The following is a 17,417-nucleotide window of genomic DNA, read 5'->3' as shown; positions in this document are numbered from 1 at the left end:
TGATCAATCTTTGTAGGAAGTGGCATGCTTACAGTTCCTCTTTCGTTGGGCCCTTTATCCTGTGTTTGGATGGAAAAGGGTTTTGGTCTTTTATGCTGTTGCCCAGACTCTGCTTTTGAGAAGCCAGCGCTTTTTCTTGACTAAACCTACAGCTGGAATTTTGCAGAAGCCCACACATATTATTGGTATTTACTTCGATTTATGTTATTTTTGCAACATCAGAGCCACTTGCAATAAAACAAAGCCAAGAGATACGCAGCAAGCACTCTTGCTTGGGGCTGTGTATCTCTTGGCTTTGTTTTATTCTTTTTTACTTTCTTAGTAGCAAGAAGGGAGGTGTTTTCCCCCCCCCCCCCCTCGTGTTCCAGGGCTGCTCAAAAGGTTTTGAAATTGTGAATTTAATACGAAGCAAAAATGGTATGAGGAAATGACCATGAGATTGCAAAACAAGGAAAGCAAGAAGGAAAGCAGCGGTGTTGCAGCACACACAGCCTCTTGGCGAAGCGCGGGGGATGCCGCAGGCAAGCGAAGAGTTAAGTGTGACCCGTTTCTCTGGGCCGCAGTTACACTGGAAGTTAATAAATGCCGGAGGAAATCTGAAGTTTCGTTATGTGACTGTACTTATTAACAACGTTACGTGGGAAGAGTCCTTGGGATCATCCTTGGAGTTTGGCGCCGCAGCCTCAGGGATGTCCCGTTACATCCCGCGGTTTTGGGGGAGGAGGAAGGCCGGTACCGGCTGCCGGCCCGTCCCGACTTTCTCTTTTTTCAATCCGGATTTGTTAGGGAACAGCGAGGGAAAACACAGCCCGCGCCCGTTACGGGTCTGCAGCAGCAGAACGCCGCGGCCGGCCCCGGGATGGCGGGAAACCGGCGGGGCAGGGCCGAGCCCTCACCGGGAATCCAGCCCGCCCCCGCGCCGGGCTCCGCGCGGACCGGGGCCGCCCCGCCGAGTCACCTTGCCCGCCGCTCGGCCCCGCGGCGCGGCGAGCGCGGAGCGGAAGTGACGCCGCCGCACCCCGGTCGCATGATGTGGCAAAAAAAAAAAAAGGCCGGGGAGGGAGGAGTGATGCGGCCCGAAATAGTCCCTTCCGGTGGCGGATCCCTCCGCCCCTCCCATTGGCCGCGCTCTCCGGGATCCTTCCGCCCGGCCGGCGCAGTTCGGGCCGGTCCCGGCAGGGGAGGGCCGGCCTCTTCCTTCCGCGGCGGTATCCTTCCGCTGGCGGGGGCAGCTTCCGGATCGCCGCGGCTCTCCGCGCTCGCTGGCCCGCTCCGCCATTGCGGCCCCGACTCCCCGCGCCGCCCGCACCCCGCTGAGGTGTGACTCCGGTCCGGCCTCGGACTGGAGCCCCAGCCCGCCGCCGCCGCCATGGCCCAGATCCTGCCGATTCGCTTCCAGGAGCATCTCCAGGTGGGTGCGGAGCGGCCGGCGCAGGCCGGGCCGGGGGAGCGGCAGCGGGTGCTGGGGCGGGCGGGCCGCTCGCTCGGGCGGAGGGGCCGCCTGGGGACGGTGCCTGTGCGGGGAGGTGCTGGGCCCGTCCGCGGTCCCGCCCTGAGGGCCGTGGGGCCGAGCGGGCCCCTCCGGCGGCGCGGCCGCCCTCCCATGGGCCTTACCGGCGTGTAACGCGGGCCGCGCCGCGGGCTGCCCGCCGGGCCGCCCCGAAGGGCACCTTCCAGCGCGCTCGCTGCTGCCTCCGAGCGGGCCCGGGCACGAGGGGACGGGCTGGGGCGCTGCGTCCGTATCCCGGGCGGCCGAGGTGCGCGCCCCGGTGGCGGGCAGCCGGCCCGCTGCCCTTGCCCGGTCCCCGCCGTGCGTTCCCCGCTCGGGGCGGTGGTGTATTGGCCCCGGTGGTGTAGGCGAGGCTGGCGCCGTGCCCGCGGCAGCACCTGCTGGGCGGTGCGGCCGTGGGAGGGGAGAGTCCGGCTGCTGCGGGGCAGTGCGAGCGGGAAATCCCGCCTCGGCACGGGGTGGGCGAGGGGATGAGTTAGTGCGGTGGCCACGCTGGCTCCGTGTATTGCTTTTTTTTTTTTAATTATTATTTTAGTGAGGCTAAGATTTATTGTAACTGTAAGGACGTGCTAAATTGTTTTTATTGATGTTCTGGGTTGAGATGTCGCCTTCTGTAAAGGAAAACTGCATGTTGCAGGGAAACGCGAGAGCTGCTGCGGGCTTCCCTGCAGTGCAGCTGTGGCAGCGCAGGCACAGAAGTGCCAGGTCTACGCTTTGTCCGGTGTCTGCTGGCCCCTGGCAATTCCAGGTTTGGTGTACACGGAGGGTTATCATTAAACCATAACTGGGTGCTGATAGATTATTTCCAGGCCTTGAGTTTCTTTAACACAGCCTTCTAAAGGCACTAGTACAAACTCCGAAATCGCCCCGCTGCGGGCATGCAAGGTTACCTTCTCAAACAAACATGCTTTTAACGTCTCGCAGTGAGGCTGGAGTACAGGGAGCGGTCTGGAAGCGGTGACACGGTTGTGCAATCTGTACTTCCTATTTGACAAGTCTGTGGGGCGAAGTACTACGAGCCACGCTTCTGGTCCGGAGGTGCTGCAGCTGTGATGGCGTTAAGCTTCGCTTCGCTGCTGAGGAGGAGAATTTGTGTAATAAAAGTTATGTCAATGTACCTGGTCTGGGTCTTCTGGCTTCTAACAGCCTGTCTGTAGCCCTGCTGCCCTGCGGTGTCAGTGGCTGTGTGCAGTTTGTGCTTAGCTAACTGGGAATGTGGTGGGCACTAGCATGGTGATGGATTTGTAGTGACTCTTTTCTAACCCAAAGAATTTAATTTCTAGAACCTTTGTTAAAATAATAATTGCAAAATATTTCTTTTGCTATGTAAATTACCACTGTCCATAGCGTTATTTTTACATTTAAAAAACGCTGCCATGATTGGTTTTTATCTGGCTAGTTAACTGCTTAGCATTGGATAGTTTTAATTCAGTGTCAGTTTAGAAGCAGGTCAGAATTCACAGCTTGGGCATAGCCCTGGCCTAAGCAGGACTGACAGGAGAATCTCATGAGTTGACCAGAGCTTCAGCTCTGAGCAGGTGTTCTCTCCTTGCCGTGGCCTAGCCTAGAGCTGGGTATTGAGAGGGTTCTGTGTACCCGGGTGACACTCATCTCTCTGGGTAGCCTGGCTCTTAATAAAGTGTTGTGGAAATGCACCTGCGATACATTATTTAAGATACAAACCTCGCATGTGACCCATGACCAGGTCTCTAATGACATGAGTACTATTACATGAGGAAACTCATCTGCTTCAGGCCAGCGCTATTGTGGAACGTGACTGTTCTGACTAAAGATTGATTTATCTATTTATTCATGTTTTTTTTTCCTCTGTTTAATGTAGAGCACGGACTTAACCAGTATCTTTGACTGCTGTGTGTATGAGCTGGTCTTTTGTAAGAGTGGGTGTAAAGCCTTCTGAGGCTGCGTGCACGTGGCTCTTGCCCATAGTGCTTCAGTTTGCTGTACCTGCTGAACTTCCTCATTTTATTTCATTGAAAAAAATCAGAGGAACTTGGACTCTCGAAGGTACTGGTTTCATGCCAAAACTTCTGACTTGCTGTTGGAGTAAATTTTGAGAGCAGAAGCATTGATATTGCTACTTTTTTGCTGTTCAGAACTGCTTTAGTGTGCTCCAGGCTGTTCATAGGAGGTCCTCGTGGACTCAGTACAATTTCTTGAACTGTGCCTGACCTACATTGTCTGGGAAACTTGTCATACAGGTGTTGGGCAACACTTGCAGGTTTACAGTTGATGCCTAACAAAAGACAAGGTACCCGACTGGAGCCCTATTCATAGAAAGACAGGTGATGGATATTGATAGGAAAGCTCTTCTGAGGCTGTTATTGAAAGTTGCTTTTAGTTAGACTAACAAAAGTTAGTTGTTAGTTTAGACTAACAAAATGTGTAGTCAGGGTTCAGGCTTTGTTTGTTTGAGTGCCGTTACATAGCTCTGAAATCTCAGTAGTCACAAACACGTAGGTTGTTATCTGTGTATTGTCTATTGTAGATGCCTGCCATGACACAAAAGAACATCAACAACGTGTTGTGGAGAAACTTTTTCCTTGGGAGTTTCCAAGGAGAAACTTGATTCCTGTGCTATCAAAACTACCAGACTTGTGTTATAAGACTTTATAATGCTACTTTTTTTTTTAAAAAAAAGAGTAACCGTGAGGCAACAGTCCAGTGGACATGTAGTGGGAGATTAGAGTTCAGTATGTGGAATAACTGAAAATCTCACTGCTTATATCCAGGTTTTAGGGTTTCCATGAGTTGGAAAAGGGTTCCTGTGCCTGTTGGCCATTGATGGAGCAAACCTGAGTGGTGGCTATGCTGTTCTAGTGTGGTGGTACTTGGACGCCTCACAAATCATAGCTAGCTATAGCAAAGAGCTAACGGAATAAAACTGGACAGCTGAGGCATCATATAATAAAATTTATAAATTTACTACTTCATGGTAAGAACAACAAAGAACAAAATGCTGATATATATATTGTGCTAGCAGCGAGACAGTTTAATGTATCTTAAACCACTAAATCTCTGCTATAACAGCATTAGTTTGAAGCAGTTAAGACTTTGGTTGGTATTTTAAGTCAAGAATTAGAGGCAGGACTGCTGTGCCTAATGCTGTTCTGGTGGGGTTCTTGCCCTCTGCTGCTTAGTGGGTCTGAATTCCTAAAACCAGTGAGCTTGGAGTATTCTTACAGAGGGAAAATCTGTAATGGAGAATGCTGTGAAGAATCTAGGCGACCTGAAGAGTGTGTGTCCATCCACTAATTGGATAGGAACAATTAGTTAAGCAGTTTATAAGCTGTTCTGCTTGGTGTGTCCCTTACAGCAGGTACTGAAGTCAACAGGCCTGCTTGCCTTGGTGGCACTGCTCGTTAGCACTTCACACTGGGACTGTGGTGACTTCACCAGAGATAAGAAGCCAGAGGCAGCCAGTGGGTCGGAACTCAAGTTTCAGCAGGTTCAGTCTCTGCTGTGGCTCGTAGCTGAAATAGCTGCACAGCATGTCAGTGGCTGCTGAGACCACGTGGCTGCCTCAGCCTCTGCGAGTGAGGCAGAAAATAGGAAGGGTATAGAAATAGAAGAGCTCTTGAATATTATAGAGGTCTCTTATCTTTGAAAACATAACTTCCCAGCCCGTCACAAACGGGACCTCTTACCTCACACTGGTAAATGTGAAGTCTTTTGGAGCCATTGACTGGCCTTGGGGCTCCTGTGTTACAGAGCTGCGGTCAGTAGCTCTAACACATGGGTGAGGATGTCGGTCTTTTGTGCCACTTGACCTTACTTTGCCAATTTTCATGTCTGGAACTAAATGAGGGGCTGAAATGTAGCCTGATGTCTCCCTTGTTCAATCAAAGCCCAGTAAAGCATGGCGTGGCAGTAGACCTAATGTGTCTCACTGCACGTCAAGGAGCTCCGTGCTTCTCAAAAGACTGGGAATTTTTCTGCTAACTGGCATTTCCCAGCTACGTGATTTCTAGCTGCGTGTAGATAAGGAGTCTCTGGGCTGAGACTAAGCAGCTGCTTGTGGCTACAAGAACAGTGGTTATATCCTGTTGAGTGTGAGAGTCGAGGTGAAATGCGTACTCAGCAGTTCCGTGCCCTTCCTTGTAGGCAAGGAGAAATTATTTGACAGCTAAGCAAACTGTCACAAGAAAGCAAGTGTTCCAGGAAGGGGTCAACAAAGAGACTCTTGTCAGCAGTTTTAATGTCCTGTTTGATGTCAAACATGCATGTAACATGACAACTTCTCTGGGTAAGTTACCAAGAATGTACCTGCATTATCTTCCAGTGAAAAAATGATTTTACTAATCAGACTTTTGCTTACCATGTTATAATGATTCATCTCTCAATGCTGTTCAGATAAATGTAGCCACAGAATTTGATGGTTCAGTACAACCTGCAATTGACTGAAGTATCCAGCCTGGGGTTAGATGAGTCCTTCGAGGCGACATCTCTGCTGAACAGAAGAGGTTGCTGCTGTCCCTGACAATCTGTTTCATGGTTCAGCTCTAATGGAGCAGCTACTTCTCAGAACACTTTCTTCTCAAGACGCTTTCAGGGGACTGATACAACAGAACTTTCCAACAAATGTTGGTGTAAATAACTTGATCTGTAAATTGGTTGCCCCAGCACAGCTGGCAAGTTCTGCTTTCATATCTGCTTGAAAGCCAAGGGAGTGTTTTTTGTAGTACAATGTAGGAGTATCTTATGATTCCTCCTTTTTTTTTCCCCTATCTTTTAAACCTGTTCCTGAACTGGTGAAAGGTGGTGGACCTAAGTGTGCAATATTAAATATCTGGGTGTTTTCCTCTACGGTACAAAGAGAAGGAGTAGAAAAATCTGTCATAAACCCCTGTACTCTTTTAGCTGTAATGTAAAGCCAGGAGTTTGTACATAGAATAGTATTGAAATTTTCATAATAAAAGCCTCCAAAGAAATACCGGCTGTCGTGTTCCCTAATAGTAATCTTAGTCTCTGTTTACTGTGCTTAGCTTTATAAACACTCCTGCCTCACTCACCTGAACTTTAGCCTGTTTCGGGAAAGAACTAACCTATATTCCAGGGAATGATTTATACTCTCAGGAGTTCCGTGCATCAGGTCGGAGTGCAGCCAAGAAAAGTTACCATTAGCCTCACCAGCTGAGCAAAGCAAGTGCCACTCCTGGCTGGTGATGCTCTTGTGTAATCAAACACAGAGATTGTCACAGTTAAGAGTCAACATCCTGTCTTGGTGCTTGAAGCAGGCTTGGCTCACTCACTTGGGTCTGTTGAGATTAAAAGATGAAATGTTAGCAGAAAGAGCTTGTGTACTTGAAGACCTCGCTAATGGTCGTACCTCCATCAGAAAGTTCCAAGCTTTCTTCTGAGCTTCAGTGCCAATCTAAATATTTTCAAAGAAATATCTGGCTTTTGGAAATGGTCTTAAGTTTAAAAAGGACCACATCTTCCACTGCTAACTAGGGTTGGATACCTTAGACATGACACCTAGCAGATGGCGGTTTGATCATGATTAAGATCAATCTGCCTTGCAATATCTAAGCAACTTTGAGTCCGTGGTTAGGTCTAGACCTCCCTAGGAGGTCTGCCATCTGTTAGGACTTGCTGCTTCGATTTGTTCTGTTGACAGTGTTTCTTTGAGTATAGTGCTGTGAGTTACTGCCAGGCGGAGCCCTTGGCACTCTGAGACCACCCTCCTCTACCAAATTAACAAGGAAATTGATTGCTTGATAGATGATTTTGCACTGGTTATGCTTGCAGCCCTAGTAAAAAGAAATGCCACATCCTAGTAAGTCTCTCCAGCTTTACCAGGTGAAACTCTTGCATCTTCAAACCTTCTCTGCCAGCAGGGATGTGACCAGGTTGCATATAGCCCTGCTTGGCTAATACCAGAGTCTCAGGGCTAGAGAACACTACCCAAATAAAGGTGTGAAAGGGAGAACTGAACTTACTTCTGAAGTCTTCTAAGTGAATCCATGCTGCTGAAGAATGTGCAGTCAGGTTCTGTGATGCTGGACCTCAAACACTGACTTCAATCTGAGTAACAGAGTTCTGACCTGTCAAGGAAGTAGGTTTTGATTTTTATAGCTGTAGCATTAAGACAGTTTTCCTTTGGGAGAGCTGATAAAACACTTGTCTTTCACCTAAAAGTTTCCTTGCTTTCTTGTTGGGTGGATGGACGTAAAGGGAGCTGTCTTTGAATGAAACTGTTCACTGTGTTAAGTCGCAGGCAGTGTGGGTCTTCTGCCTTGGAAGAACGGATTCAGCTAGTCAGTCATGGTAACTAGCTTGATGCCTAGCTTCAAGAACTACAGTGAGATCTCTTCTGCTTATAGTCTTATCTCTCAAAATCTTTTGAAGAAGAAAAGTGAGGTAGACCTCGCTAGTAAGGTAAGATAGTTGTGAAATGAGCCCTTAAACATTAAACAGCTTGAGCATGTTTTTGGTATTGTTCAGATCTGACCGAAGAGCTTCAAATGATGAAGTCCTGTCTTGAAAGAGCAAGGTAACTTCAATGCAATAGTGTCCTTTAGGACAAAGGACTTACATGCAGGGTGACCAGAGAACCACGCACAAAGGTTGAATCATCTAGAAATTCTCTCCTTCAGCAGACCCAAGGAGCTAAAACTGACTTGCTTTTGAGTCTCAGCCTTAAACTGTACCAAGATCTGGCTGTCTGGATTCACTGGGTGGTATGGATCATCCATTGATGTGCCTTTTGTGAACCTTGTTCTGTTTACTCGGTGTGCTGTAGCTTAGATGTTACTTATTCCTCGTGTGTGTTGTCTGCAAGCCGGGGACATGTAGTAGAACACCCTCTTTATCAGAAGCTGCAAGTAGGCAGGAACAGAGCAGCCGAGGCGTTGTCACCTCAGCTCTTGCAGAGCACAGCTGATAAGAGCTTAGTGTTTTGTTTCAAACTAGTACAATAACACTAAACTGGCCTTGAAGGTCTAGCCCTTCTTGGGAGGCCTTGGGCTTGAGGTTCACACAGTCTCCCAGAAAGAAGAAACATCTGAAGTATTAGAATTGATAATTCTCCTAATGGTAGAAAACTGATCTTGATTGATTTTTTTTTTTCTTAAGGTATATATATATATATATTTTTTTTTAACTCACATGCCAGGTATCTGTGGGTGAGGTGAACTAACCATTCTGCATTTCCAGTGTTAAAAATGGAATAAACTCTGTTTCACTACTGACATCCTAATACACTGGCCTGTTGCAAACGCAGCAAAGTGGTATTAACTAAACTGTGTTTTGTTGCAAGCTGTACTAGAAACGTAATTTGAAAGTATGCATTTAAGGGTTTACAGAAGCAGACTGTGGCTCAGCAGAAAAGGAGGTGGTTTATTGATGTCTTCTGTGCTAAGTATGGCTGTGGATGAGCCACTTCTGATCTCCGTGGTGTCCATCTCGCGTTAGCTCTGCCTCCTGGGTGGTGTACAGCCTTGCTGCTAGACAGGACGAGGCTAATTGCTAGACAGGTAGCTTTTTTTAACTTTACAAGGATAAAGATAAAGCTCAGACGCCTCACATGTGATGGTAAGCTTGAAACAGTGATAGCTGCCAAGCCCAATGGAGTAAGTTAGGGCTCTGGTGGCAAAGCTGGTGGGAGTGAGTACTAAAGCTGCAAGTGTAGCATGGCTGCCAGCAGCAGGCAAGTTCAGCATGCCTTAAACCATCTCAGGGGTTCAAAAGTTGAGTTCTCAAAACAGTAAGTTGTGAATGGACCTTGAAGACAAGGTACCAAGTGCTTGTCTGCTGCAGGGCTTCTTTAGGAAGCCTGCTGGGCTTAATTGAAGATGGGCAAGACTTTGTGTACCACTCTGGGTTTGGGTAGCATGGCCGTATGGTCACACAAAAACACGTGAAGCCTTGTATCTCGTGCGACTTTCACAAAAGCTGTTTGTGGCTATGCTGTGTAACTTAATACTAAATCTTTTTTTCTCTTCCAGCTCCAAAATTTAGGCATCAACCCAGCAAACATTGGGTTCAGCACTCTGACAATGGAGTCTGACAAATTCATCTGCATAAGAGAGAAAGTAGGAGAACAGGCTCAAGTGGTGATCATTGACATGAATGACCCCAGCAACCCTATTCGAAGACCGATTTCAGCTGACAGTGCTATCATGAACCCTGCCAGTAAAGTCATTGCATTAAAAGGTATGGAAGTCCTGAGAAATGTTTGAAGTGGATGGAGAGCTTTCCGTAAGACTAGTTTGTGCCTGACTTCAGTCTTTCAGGCAGTTTATGTGGGAGGATCCCTTACCACTTTTCCACAGCTTAATGGGAGCTGAAGTTTAATGCATTTTTCAGTTGTTCTGAAGGTAGCTGGGCAGTAAGTTTCAGTTAAGGCTTCCTGATATTTTCTCATCATTAGGATGAGTTTTTCGATTGTCAGAGTCTTACAGCTTCTGAGCAGGAAGAGCTGGAAGAAAAGCTCAGGCTAGAGACTGCAGATGTATCTTTAAGTCTGGAGTCATGTTAGAGGGGAGCAAGACCTGACCTCCTAAGTGTATAAGGTCTATTAACTAAGCCTCTCTGTAAAGAGACAAACTAAGACTGGGGAGGAGGGAAAATATTCCTGAAGGCCTTAGTCTGGCCTTGCTGGAAGAGGCTGGTGCACCAATTTGTGCATACTTATTATATCAGTAAGTGATAAGAAAAGTAAAATTATGCAAGGAAGACTCGTGTAGTGAGTAAAGCACAAGGTCAGCTAACTTAGTATCTCTGGTGTTACTGAGAACGAGCATTCCTCTGGAGTCTCCAGAGATGTTGATCTCTTTCCCCAAGAGGCCCAAGAAGCTCAAATACTGTCACTCTAGAAATGCCTATATTGCTAATGGAAAGATTTGTATGTATTCAATGTTATCTAAGTTTGACTTTAATGCTGTGCTACTGTTTTGTCACAACTTTAATGCTTTCTTGTGTGTGCAGATGGTGAGTTACTTCCATTGACTGTACTAGTTCCTGTCCTGTCTTATGAAAAGAGAAAGCAGAATCAAATGGCTCAGATCTGTGGTGCGCATGGCTGAACAGTGGTGTTAAGCAACTGAAAACCTACAATTTGGAGGCTTTTTGTGCCCTCTCAAACAAGGGAATCCTTAAGATTCAGAAAATTAATCCACTCAAGAACTCGGAGTATACTTAAACTGTCACAATCTTGATATTAAGCTTTTTATAAACAGGACTGACCCTTGTGACTTAAGTCTAGATTTTGCCCCGTAATACGCCTTGCGTAGCATGTAGGATACATGTTACCCAAATGTCATCTCCCTTGACTCTAAAGCTCCAACTGCACTGGATATGGAAACAAACTGCTAGCCTGTAGCCTGAGTGACACTGTGTTAGACAGCTTCTCCAAGCTCTGGAGAAACTCCTGGCACTGCATCTTATGTCAGTAGCTGAACTAATGGTGGCTTCTAACTAAACTAATAGTTGGTGAGTGAAGACGCTTGCCCGTATGGCATTGTGGCTTTAGCAAGCTGACTTACAGTCAGTAACTATAACAGATTCTGACCTGCACCTGGTTTCACGTGATCTTTAATATCCCTCTTGGGCTACACTAGCATGTGCTTAAATAGCTGTCTCCTAAAACAAGTAGAACGTGGTCAGAACCTTCCTTATCTTAACAGAAAGAAGTAATTTCTTATATGCCACTGTGTTGTTAGAACTCTGTAGAAGTGACTGCAGGTGGCTGTTCAGGATGTATGTGTGCACCATTCTGTGTAATTCAGAGAACTTTTCCTCTTGCCTTCTAGAGCTTGTGTTGGTCACTGGATTCCTTTCCTTGCACGGTTTCTGGTAGTCTGTTTTGCAGCCAGTAGCTGTGTATCCCATTAGTGCAACCTAAGGGTTTTGATTAGTAAGTCTGAATTACGAAAGCCCTCTGCTGACTTGACCATTACATGTTATGCTCTTTTTTTGTTTTTACTTAAAACAGATGTGGACATAGTTTTTAATGACACTGGCATAGCTCTCCTCACAACTTTCAAGAGACTCAGCATTATTGTAACCTAGTTTTGATGTACGTGAAGTATCGTACAACTTGTTTGTGTAGCTGAAGCTCTTGTCTCCTACCAAGTTGTTTTCCACATCTGTTTGATTGCTTAGTAGTGGCAAATTGGTAAAATTCGCCCTAGGAGTGTGGTCTGGTTAAAAGTAATAGCTGATCACTGAAGATACTGCCGGTATATAACAGCATTTTCTTAAAGGAACTCGCAAAGTTTTAATGTTGTAGTGCAGCTCTTCTACTTTTAACCAGTGCTTGAAGTAACAAACAGAAACTGCAACCTGGCTAATGATGTTGTGTTTTCTAGCTGGCAAAACGCTTCAAATATTTAACATTGAAATGAAGAGCAAAATGAAGGCTCATACGATGACAGATGATGTCACCTTCTGGAAGTGGATCTCTCTGAATACTGTTGCCCTTGTAACGGATAATGCAGTCTACCATTGGAGTATGGAGGGGGAGTCCCAGCCTGTGAAAATGTTTGATCGCCATTCTAGTCTTGCTGGCTGCCAGATCATCAACTACCGTACAGATGCGAAGCAGAAATGGCTACTGCTGACTGGCATATCTGCACAGGTACTTTATGACTAGGGAGGCCTGATGTGGAAGGCCCGGAGCTTGTCTTTTCCTTCTTCTATAGGAGCAGGACTGATATGTTTGTATTCTTTCCTAAAATGTTGTTGGGAATGTAAAAGCTTGTCTTGATCTTCAAATAACAAACTTATGTGTAACTGAAAATCTTACACTTATGGTATAAACACTAGTACAAGGTTAAGAGTCTTAAGTGATACCTTTGTAAGAGAAAGCATGGCATGGTACTTCAGCTTGGTAGGACATGTTTACTAACTGAAATGAAATTACTGTCCGAGTGCCTGTTGTTCCTGACTCTTGTTCTGTCTTGTCTAGCAAAATCGTGTTGTGGGAGCAATGCAGCTCTATTCTGTAGATAGAAAAGTGTCACAACCAATTGAGGGACATGCAGCTAGCTTTGCACAGTTCAAGATGGAAGGAAATGCTGAAGAATCCACTCTCTTCTGTTTTGCAGTAAGAGGGCAAGCTGGGGGTAAGGTAAGACTCGGTTCTAAACATGCCATAGCCTTTAATGACTCACTCTGGTTATCTGCTTCCAGGAGAACAAGTGGTTTAATGCACAAAGCTGCCTTCAGGAAAAAAGGGAGGACTACGTGTCAGTCTGGATGCTGTGTTTTTGATGTATATGAAAACCGGTGCATACAGAGCCTCACAGCAGGGACTACTTGATGTAGCAGAAGTCTGTTTTCAGTCCTGAAGTTAGGTGGCGTGTCATGACCAGCCTAATTAGCTGCTTGACACACGTGACTCTAGGCTTCACAGGCTAAGCTTAAGGGAAAAGCTGTTGTAATCTTTCTTTGATGCTGATCCTCAGTATCAGGCTTAACTTATTTCCAAATTATTGGTTGAAGAAAAATTAAATACTAGTGTTACAAGGCTAGCTAGTGGTCTAATAATAACACTGGAATTATGTGAGCTATTTTGTGACAGCTAAAACAGAGTAAAACCGGAGCTAGATTCAGGGAAACATCTTCAGAACTGCCTCTGTAGAATGTTAACCGAGTTGAAAGAGTGCGTATGAAGGGACTTAACTGAATCCTTCAACTTCTGAGTAGCTAGGATCATGCTTAACTGTTTCCTTCGTCTGTGGCACGTGAATACAGTATGCCAAACCTTTAGCCAGTGAAAATATTTAGGAAGACTGACTTAGTTTATCTTTGCACAAGTTTGGAATTAAGGCTCAGCAGCAAACGAATTGCCTTATCTTTATTGTTACATAAATTAAATACAAGAACTAACAGACTAATCTTATCTATTGCACAGTTGCATATCATTGAAGTTGGCACACCACCTACTGGGAATCAGCCGTTTCCAAAGAAAGCAGTGGATGTCTTCTTTCCTCCTGAAGCACAGAATGACTTTCCTGTTGCAATGCAGGTATGGCAGCCACAAACGAGAGCGCAAGAACGAGTCTGCAGCTTCTCTTGGTGGATGTGACACTGTAACAGGGCACTGGAAGCCAGGTGGTCCATATATTGACCTGAGGCGTGGCTTTAAACTGGTGTGATTTCTGCTTCAGTACTGTAAAAGTATAGACTGAAGCAGCTTGTTCTTATTTATGGAAGAAATATCCGTGTATATTTAACTGTCTTTCAAGCTCTTAAAACATAATTCTGCTGTGATTGTACTCAAGTATTAAGTAAAAATGTAACAGCACTTCCAGTTGTCCTGAAATGGCACAGCTCATCTGCTGATTCTTAAAAGCACTTACTCATTTTATCCAATACCAAATTTGATTAATCTGTTCCTGTTTTGCAGATCAGTGACAAGCACGATGTGGTGTTTCTTATAACAAAATATGGCTATATCCACTTGTATGACCTGGAAACTGGCACCTGTATCTATATGAACAGAATCAGTGGAGAGACCATATTTGTTACTGCACAGCATGAAGCAACAGCTGGAATTATTGGAGTAAACAGAAAGGGACAAGTAAGGAAACTTGGCCTGGAAACCACTTGTTTAGCGAAATCCCACTGGCCCTTAATGATACACTGTAGTATTCATATCAGTGGCTAAAAGTTTCCAGAAACTAACAAGGCAGAATAACAGAACGAGGCATATGGTATTATTGGATAGTTGAACAGGAGTGCAGCTTGTCTGACTTCTAGATTCTTCCACAACTCAGGTTCTGGTTGTGTAATTTTTAGGAGCTCTGTAGCAGCAGTCAGTGATCTAAACACTGCCCTACTGTTGAAGATGGAACTAGAATACACCTCTCCTTTGGGGGCAGACTACCCTCTTGCAGAGCACGTGCTAATAGGAGTCTTAAATATGTTAACTTTGAACTCTGTTCAGAAAAATCTCATGTCTGGCAGTGTTCTGAGCCCCAAAGAAGTTTGCTTCTGTATCTCCATGCACATACAACTTCACACCAGTCTACTAATATTGTACAGCTATGCATTCAGACTGAATTGATTTCAAATGTTGCTTATTCCGCATGAGTAATACAGAGCAGAAGACTTTTTCCTAGTTTATCCTCTAGGATTGGTTACCTAAAACACAAAGTACGGGTTACAGAAAGACACCACTTGAATCCCGGTGTTTCTGACCTCTCTAAGTACCTCAGTTTAAACTGACTGTTAATCATCTGCCTTGGTGCACTAATTGGCTGGCAGAGGTTCTTTCCAAGAGGAGGTCTGTTCCTTAAATAAAATGGCAAGACCCTGCAGTTACCAAAGGATGAAAAAGCTTTCTGTGTATGCCATAGCTTTCCTTTAGAGGTTAGCTTAGCCCTTGGCTTGCTGCTTGTATTTGAACTAACTGGAAGTTTTCCTTGCTAATTTATCCAGGTGCTCTCAGTGTGTGTGGAAGAAGAGAATATTATTCCCTATATCACAAATGTGCTGCAGAATCCTGACCTAGCTTTACGAATGGCTGTCCGCAACAACCTGGCAGGTGCTGAGGAACTCTTTGCCAGAAAGTTCAATGCGCTGTTTGCACAAGGGAACTATTCCGAGGCAGCAAAAGTGGCAGCTAATGCCCCAAAGGTAATTATCCAGTTTTCGGAATAGTACTGAACTCTGCTGGCTTAAGCTTCTTGCTTCAGGAAATCTCACTGAATTTCATAAGTGTCAAGACCAGAATCTTGTTACTCCTGTCCTAAAGTAGTACTTCTTAACATACCTGTGAAGAACCTGTACGCAGTGAACTGGGAATGCTGATTGTATGCTGGAGGATCTCAAGGCTTGTATGAAGCCCACAGAGGGGCAGAAGAATAAACGATGGCTATGAGGCTTAATGTTTCTGGTATTACCTTTATTCCTATTGCCCCGATGATTAAAGAAGCTTCTATGAAAAGACAGCCTCCAGCTGAGGTTGCACCTGGAAACAGGTCAAAAGGACAGATTAAGAGCAAAGATCATACTAAATTCAGAGAAGAACCTGCTTGCAAGGCCAAGGGTGTCTTAATTCTGTAGGACAGTTCTCTGAACTTAAACCTGCATTGCTACTGAAACAGGTGTAGTTGGCTACTATTGCACATCTTCTGTCAAAACATCTCAAAGGCAGTGTCTGAGCTGATGTTCAGCCGTACTGCTTCTGACTTATTCTGGGCTGGCAAAACATAATGCTGCTGTAGCAAGCATTTCTAACTTCAGCTTTCTGGAGAAACTCTTGCCAAGCCACAATAGCAGAACAGGAAACTAAAGTGCATCTCTATTTCTGGCAGGGAATCCTGCGTACTCCAGACACCATACGCCGGTTCCAGAGTGTTCCAGCTCAGCCGGGACAGACTTCCCCGTTACTCCAGTACTTTGGCATTCTTCTTGACCAAGGGCAGCTGAATAAATATGAGTCGCTGGAACTCTGCAGACCCGTGCTTCAGCAGGGACGCAAACAGCTCTTGGAGAAATGGTTAAAAGAAGATAAGGTGAGTTGGGGTAGATGCCTTAGAGCCCTGGAGGAGAGGGACATAACTGCTTGGCAGCCTCTGCCCACCTTTCCCCCCCTGAGGAAAACTCAACTGAGCAACTCATCAATGCACTAGTGTGATCGAACACTTGAGCAATAGGTGTTCACTCTGCCTGGGACTATGACCCTTATTACTGCAAGAGTATTGATTAGGTACTCTGAGCTTCACCCATTCTGCTGAAAATTACAGCAGGGTGAGCCATAGCGTGGAAGCTTCTGAGCTGCTGTTACTGTACAAAGCACTTCAGGCTCTTTGGGTACTGACTTGCATATACTTTGAGCTGTGGTTACATTTCTGTAATTAGCTGAAAAACATGCTGATACAATGTAGCACGTAATTCTTTTTAGCTCTCCAAATGCATTTCTGACTCCTGTAGAACAGCATAAAGAACAGAGCCTGCTAGATCACAACTTAAAGGGTCTGATGATGCTATCAAGCTGGGCCTTAATTTTTATTTTTTTAAGAGAAGTCCAAAAGGAAGGCAAATGAGGAAGAAGGTAGTAGTGCATTTCAGCATGGCACTGTCAGGGTGGACTGATTGTATTTATATCTTTAAACAGCTGGAGTGTTCAGAGGAGCTGGGAGATCTTGTGAAATCTGTAGATCCTACACTAGCACTTAGCGTCTATCTGAGAGCCAACGTTCCAAACAAAGTCATCCAGTGTTTTGCTGAAACAGGACAAGTCCAGAAGATTGTTTTGTATGCTAAGAAGGTGAGAGGAAATTAAATTGCCATATCTGTCCTGTATTTAATAACTAGTGTATCTTCCAAAGTAGCTAAAAGTAATTGTGGAGATATCTGACAGCCTGTGTAGTACCTGCTTTGGCCTAAGGTTTTGGGATGAAAAATTACTGCTAGATTTTGTACATATATTCTTTCATGCTTCCATATGTAGCTTTTTCCAAATGAGGAAGTCCTGACTGAGTTGTGTAAGTTATTGACAGTAACTTTTACTGAGCTCTGTATTTAACAAGGCATGTGCTCTTGCTGAGTTATTACTTTTCATCCCTTCAGGTTGGATATACTCCAGACTGGATTTTTTTGCTGAGGAATGTAATGAGAATCAGCCCTGATCAAGGACAGCAGTTTGCACAAATGCTTGTTCAAGATGAAGAGCCTCTTGCAGACATAACACAAGTAAATAATTTTATTGTTATGAAATGTTAACTTCAAGGCCTTAAACTGATAAGAGAAGCCATACTTTTACTATCAGAGTAAGATTTTTGAACTACGAGTTTGAATTTACCTTACTAGGACAACGTTGTTTCTCGGCTAGGTTTAAGAACATTAAATGATGGCTTAGTGCAGTGCCAGGATAAAGAGTTTGGCTTTGGAAGCTGCACTTGATGTTACATTGTTTAAATATGCTTCCAGTTTC

The 17,417-nt window shown here is 45.2% G+C and overlaps 1 protein-coding gene across 5 annotated transcripts in view; it reads left to right on the top strand.

Annotated features, from left to right (window-relative positions):
* Nucleotides 1-1,310: 1,310 nt before the first annotated feature.
* Nucleotides 1,311-17,417, top strand: part of CLTC (clathrin heavy chain) — a 33,002-nt gene continuing 16,895 nt past the window's right edge. For 4 of the 5 annotated variants that reach the window (XM_086624815.1, XM_086624817.1, XM_086624816.1 and 1 more), the window contains exons 1-10: nucleotides 1,311-1,411; nucleotides 9,478-9,685; nucleotides 11,842-12,110; nucleotides 12,441-12,602; nucleotides 13,389-13,502; nucleotides 13,884-14,057; nucleotides 14,918-15,115; nucleotides 15,796-15,996; nucleotides 16,599-16,751; nucleotides 17,054-17,176. In XM_086624815.1, coding sequence (XP_086480941.1) covers nucleotides 1,370-1,411; nucleotides 9,478-9,685; nucleotides 11,842-12,110; nucleotides 12,441-12,602; nucleotides 13,389-13,502; nucleotides 13,884-14,057; nucleotides 14,918-15,115; nucleotides 15,796-15,996; nucleotides 16,599-16,751; nucleotides 17,054-17,176 — 1,644 coding nt within the window. In that variant the 5' untranslated portion in view covers nucleotides 1,311-1,369. Of the gene's footprint in view, nucleotides 1,412-9,477; nucleotides 9,694-11,664; nucleotides 11,669-11,841; nucleotides 12,111-12,440; nucleotides 12,603-13,388; nucleotides 13,503-13,883; nucleotides 14,058-14,917; nucleotides 15,116-15,795; nucleotides 15,997-16,598; nucleotides 16,752-17,053; nucleotides 17,177-17,417 lie in introns of all 5 variants that reach the window. The other variant, XM_086624818.1, reaches the window with a different exon arrangement.

This window comes from Tauraco erythrolophus, chromosome 21 (assembly GCF_009769465.1).
Source record: "Tauraco erythrolophus isolate bTauEry1 chromosome 21, bTauEry1.pri, whole genome shotgun sequence".
Lineage (NCBI taxonomy): Eukaryota > Metazoa > Chordata > Aves > Musophagiformes > Musophagidae > Tauraco > Tauraco erythrolophus.
Note: the sequence above shows the minus strand (reverse complement) of the source record. Positions and strands in the feature narration are given on the sequence as shown.